General features: G+C 37.0%; 1 protein-coding gene across 3 annotated transcripts; it reads right to left on the bottom strand.

Moving 5' to 3' along the window:
• Window positions 1-278: 278 nt before the first annotated feature.
• On the bottom strand, window positions 279-3,696 carry LOC149214837 (uncharacterized). 3 transcript variants are annotated; one of them, XM_089392423.1, is made up of 3 exons: window positions 3,390-3,696; window positions 1,664-1,889; window positions 279-1,406 (listed from the first exon to the last, which is right to left on the bottom strand). In XM_089392423.1, exons 2-3 carry the CDS (start codon window positions 1,854-1,856, stop codon window positions 589-591), a joined length of 1,011 nt encoding a protein of 336 aa, XP_089248549.1. In that variant the 5' UTR covers window positions 1,857-1,889; window positions 3,390-3,696; the 3' UTR covers window positions 279-588. The 3 variants fall into 3 exon arrangements, with proteins under 3 accessions (XP_089248549.1, XP_089248547.1, XP_089248548.1); XM_089392421.1 differs by having other exon boundaries at window positions 1,664-1,881; XM_089392422.1 differs by having other exon boundaries at window positions 1,664-1,858.
• Window positions 3,697-3,958: the final 262 nt, after the last annotated feature.

The following is a 3,958-nucleotide window of genomic DNA, read 5'->3' as shown; positions in this document are numbered from 1 at the left end:
TCCAAAGTAAATTTTGAAAACTAATCCGAGCATACACAGCAATGAGAAATGAGCACAAGCAAGCCAGTAACCATTTAATCAGAATGAGATGGTCTTAATTCAGTTTCTAGAAGATGATCAATGCTACTCTATTTACTAAATGCAAGTCTATTAAGATAACACAACTTCCCAACTTAAGATTGCAGTCCTAACAACTGAGTAATCAAAAACCATGACCTCTGTTTTTAAATCTCAGGCTCAACAAAAGAACAATAATCAATGCCACTTTTCAAAGTAAATTTTGAAAACCAATAATATTAACAGAACTGTTTCAATGGTCGCAAAAATGCAGAGCTTTTGATATTACAAAGACCAAGTTGGTTTGCCTGCGAAGGAACCACAAGCATAGTTAAACATACAAATAGAAGGAAACCAGTTTCAATGCCCTAACTAGCCAACAAATTTCACCAACCACTAAGAAGTTCCAGTTATTCAAAACTGTCCCAAGAGATTCACACATAATTATGTTCCCTGTCAACCTTTTAAATGCTCAATAAATCAAAGCTGGAGGGCCAAATCAGGCTGTGAATCAACCAGCATTCCAGAAGACTACCTAACTGGAGACCTTGGAGACTGTTTTTCTACATTCAAATCTGGTGGAATCGAATTTGAAAATTCAGATGTCTGTTGAGAAGGCTGTTTTGAAGGTAAAGACTTCCATAGTTTTTTTTGAGATTGGGATGTATCAGCTCCCATTGGTATCTGCCTGCAATTAAAAGGACTCTGTGTGGTTGAATTTGGCAATTCTAACATCGAGTTTACACCTCCCTGAGAAGTGGCATGAGATGACAGATTCTGAGGATGCATCCAGCTCAGCTGTGAACGAATATACAGAGGCATGTCCATGGGTGTCTGCTGTTGAATAAATTGAGGAACACTACTAGAAATGTCTGATAGTTTTGTATCACCATATGGTTCCCTGGCCACACAATTGGAATTACCATCCAACCTTCTATCAAAACCAGTGCTGCCAGAAGTTGTCGTCTGGACACTTGAAACAGGTTGCACATGTTCAGCTGGTTTGGCAGATGCCCATTGCATAAGTCGGTTACTTCTGGAGACAATCTCAAGCAATTTTGACTGGGATACATCTGAGGTAAATTTTGCACCTGCCAGATTGACCTCACTGGATTTAGCAATTGATGAAGCTGATTTCAACTCACTCTGTTTGACTCCTTGCAAAGGCGTTTGAAAATTTATATTGTTGGCTGACTGTGAACTCATAGATAGAGGAACAGGTAACCCAGTAGATTGAGACAGAGATACTAGTCCTGTAGATTGAGCAATTGTTGCAACTGTAGATTGAGCCAAGGTCTGTTGATCCTTGATCTCCTCACGCAATAACAAAGCACCAGGAGGAGCTTCAGCTGTAACAAAAAAGAAAAAAACACGTTGTTATGCAATCGCATACCCGCCATGGCCTTATATAACAAAACGAGCCAATTATATATATATACTCTTTGTCAGCTCAAAATTTATAACCAAAAATAAATAATCAAAATACAAGCATTATCCAAAAGGAAAAAGTGTACTGTAGATCTTATGAAATCAGAGTAAACAATCTTTCTTTCAAATCATTTCAAGGATAGTGATCCAAAAATTCAGATTCAGCCCTAAAACTTACAGGTAATAGATTTCAATAACCTCAAGTTTAAAGTGAAATTTCTGAATTTGCATTGAGCAGCAATTCTTGAAATTTCCACGGCTCCATCAGAACCACTGTCCTCACTTCCTCTGCCGCAAATAGGACTATGTGGGCACAGCAGCAGCAGTGACGAGGAGGCACAGTTACATAGGAGAAGCAGAGGCAAATGCATGCCTGCAGTGTTTTTTTCTAATTATCTGTTCTCCTTATTTAGCAGAGTGCTCATAAGATACTAAGAAAATTGAAATAAGATACTAAGACTGTACTGAATAAATAATTTACTCAACTTGAATAAACTTTACTAATACAATACAGGTAGAAAACGTTATTGCAATACTCCCAAAAGGTTTAACAAAACGAATTTATGAATAACCAGAATCATAGACAGTAATTCAAATACTTTGAGGAATGAAATTAGCAAATAGTAGAAATCAAATACTCATAAATATCATAACTCTATCATGGAAATAAGGGAGATTTATCCTCAATCTTTCCTCTCTAATAATTCTAGACAATCCTGCTTTGTACTGAAGAATAGAAAAGAGTGACAGAAAACTACTCACAGATAAACACACACTGCCATGAACCAGTATGTGAAACCTTTGATTAAATCTCAAAATTGAGGCCTACAAAAAATATATATGAAAGTATTTTCTGATTACAAAATCCAACCCCTCTCTCGATTTGCTTCTTAAAATTTAAAAGTTTCCATAACAACAATTTGTTATGAAAAATTATAAAAATAGAATTAACCAATAGAAAATAAATAGTTTGTTACAAATTAAATCAAAAGCTCCGGTTATGTTTCTTTATTTGGAATTTTCTGTTGTAGTTAATAAATTTTAGGAAGGATTGCAACTATTTGTTGCAATTTTCACCAACTGGATCACTGAAAGATGTCATCTTCCTATAGGCTACATCCAAATCTGAGCATTTCTTATAAGTAAGAGAAACTGGAAACAGGTATTTGATCTAGCAATGGATGTAGAAATCATTCATTAACTTACTGATGAGTGTTTTACCATCTATCTCCTCTTTCAAATTTACAAATTTACTGTGATCCCCTTTTCATTCAATCAATATTTTTTAGTGGGCCTACCGGGAAATCAATTTATTTGGTGTTGTCCAGGATGTAGGTAGTCCTAATTCTCTCAAAAGATGCAATTAGGATTTTTGGAATTGATCTCAACAAACGAATTCAGATTATTGAGCAAAACACCGATTATCTCCAGGCCCATAAAAGCAGGGCTCCTCAGGATGACCATTTTAAAATGCCAGTTTGCAGATTTTAGGGAACAACTTCAAAAACTTCACGCTTTCTCATCTTATTATTTAGCCTAAGTATTCAGTATGAATGATTATGTTGCATAATATATTCTTTAGATCTTCCATCCACATCTCTTTCAAGCTATTGTACTTTATTACAGCTGAACGCCGACACTTTGATAAGATCTCCGCAGGTAGGGTTTTATTTGTTAACCGTGGTTTGAAAACCCAAAGGATATCTACCCAAAGGGTTTCTACACAGTCGATCAGCCAAACCGTTGGTTAATATGAAATGCAATTAAGCGAACACATAGATGATTTTATAATTACAGAATGTTGAGAGAATCCGAGGGTTTTAGCAGTCTTTAAAACAGATTTAAAACTCAATGAATGTTTAAAACCACGATTTGTCATTTGCAGAGAAGGTGCAGGAATTTACCAGGAGGTAACAGAGCTCAGTCCGGCGGGTACTGGATGTGCAGAGTTTCGGTGGCCAGCAATGCGCTTCAGTCCTGCGGGCACTGGGTTGCAGAGCAAACTGGTTCTGGTTGCAGAGTTATGGTGGCGCGAAAATAGTTATCAGAATTATGTTATTGAACGAGACGGGGTGGGTCCGACGCCAGAATTAGGTTTTTGAACGAGACGGGGTGGGTCCCGCGTGGGTCATCGGAAACGCGAAGTGGCCGCCGGAGTCCGATCCCTATGGATATGTATGCCATCCATATCTTGCACCACATACATAGCTGGCCAGCGCATTAATGACACAATATATGGCCTTGAATATTCACCGTGACCTGGAAACCACAAGTCCTTAATTTGTCCCGTAGAGGACGGAAGGGGTGGAGGCCGGAAGATGATGCAGAGGGGCATCCAAAAAAAGGGAAAAAAATCATCACTTTATTACCGTAGACCAGTTTAGAATTTTTAAAAACATTTAAGCTAATTGATTTAGTAAAATATGATAATTAATAATATTATTTTATTTTATTTTTAATATAAAATTAAACT

This window comes from Pinus tabuliformis, chromosome 1_1, assembly GCF_031772625.1.
Source record: "Pinus tabuliformis cultivar Carrire ecotype Pingquan chromosome 1_1, CPIR1, whole genome shotgun sequence".
Lineage (NCBI taxonomy): Eukaryota > Viridiplantae > Streptophyta > Pinopsida > Pinales > Pinaceae > Pinus > Pinus tabuliformis.
Note: the sequence above shows the minus strand (reverse complement) of the source record. Positions and strands in the feature narration are given on the sequence as shown.

Coding starts and splice junctions, on each gene's coding strand:
- LOC149214837 (XM_089392423.1), bottom strand. CDS start 1,856: ATGCATTTGCCTCTGCTTCTCCTATGTAACTGTGCCTCCTCGTCACTG. Junction 1,407..1,663: donor GTTATTGAAATCTATTACCT/GTAAGTTTTAGG, acceptor TTTTTGTTACAG/CTGAAGCTCCTCCTGGTGCT.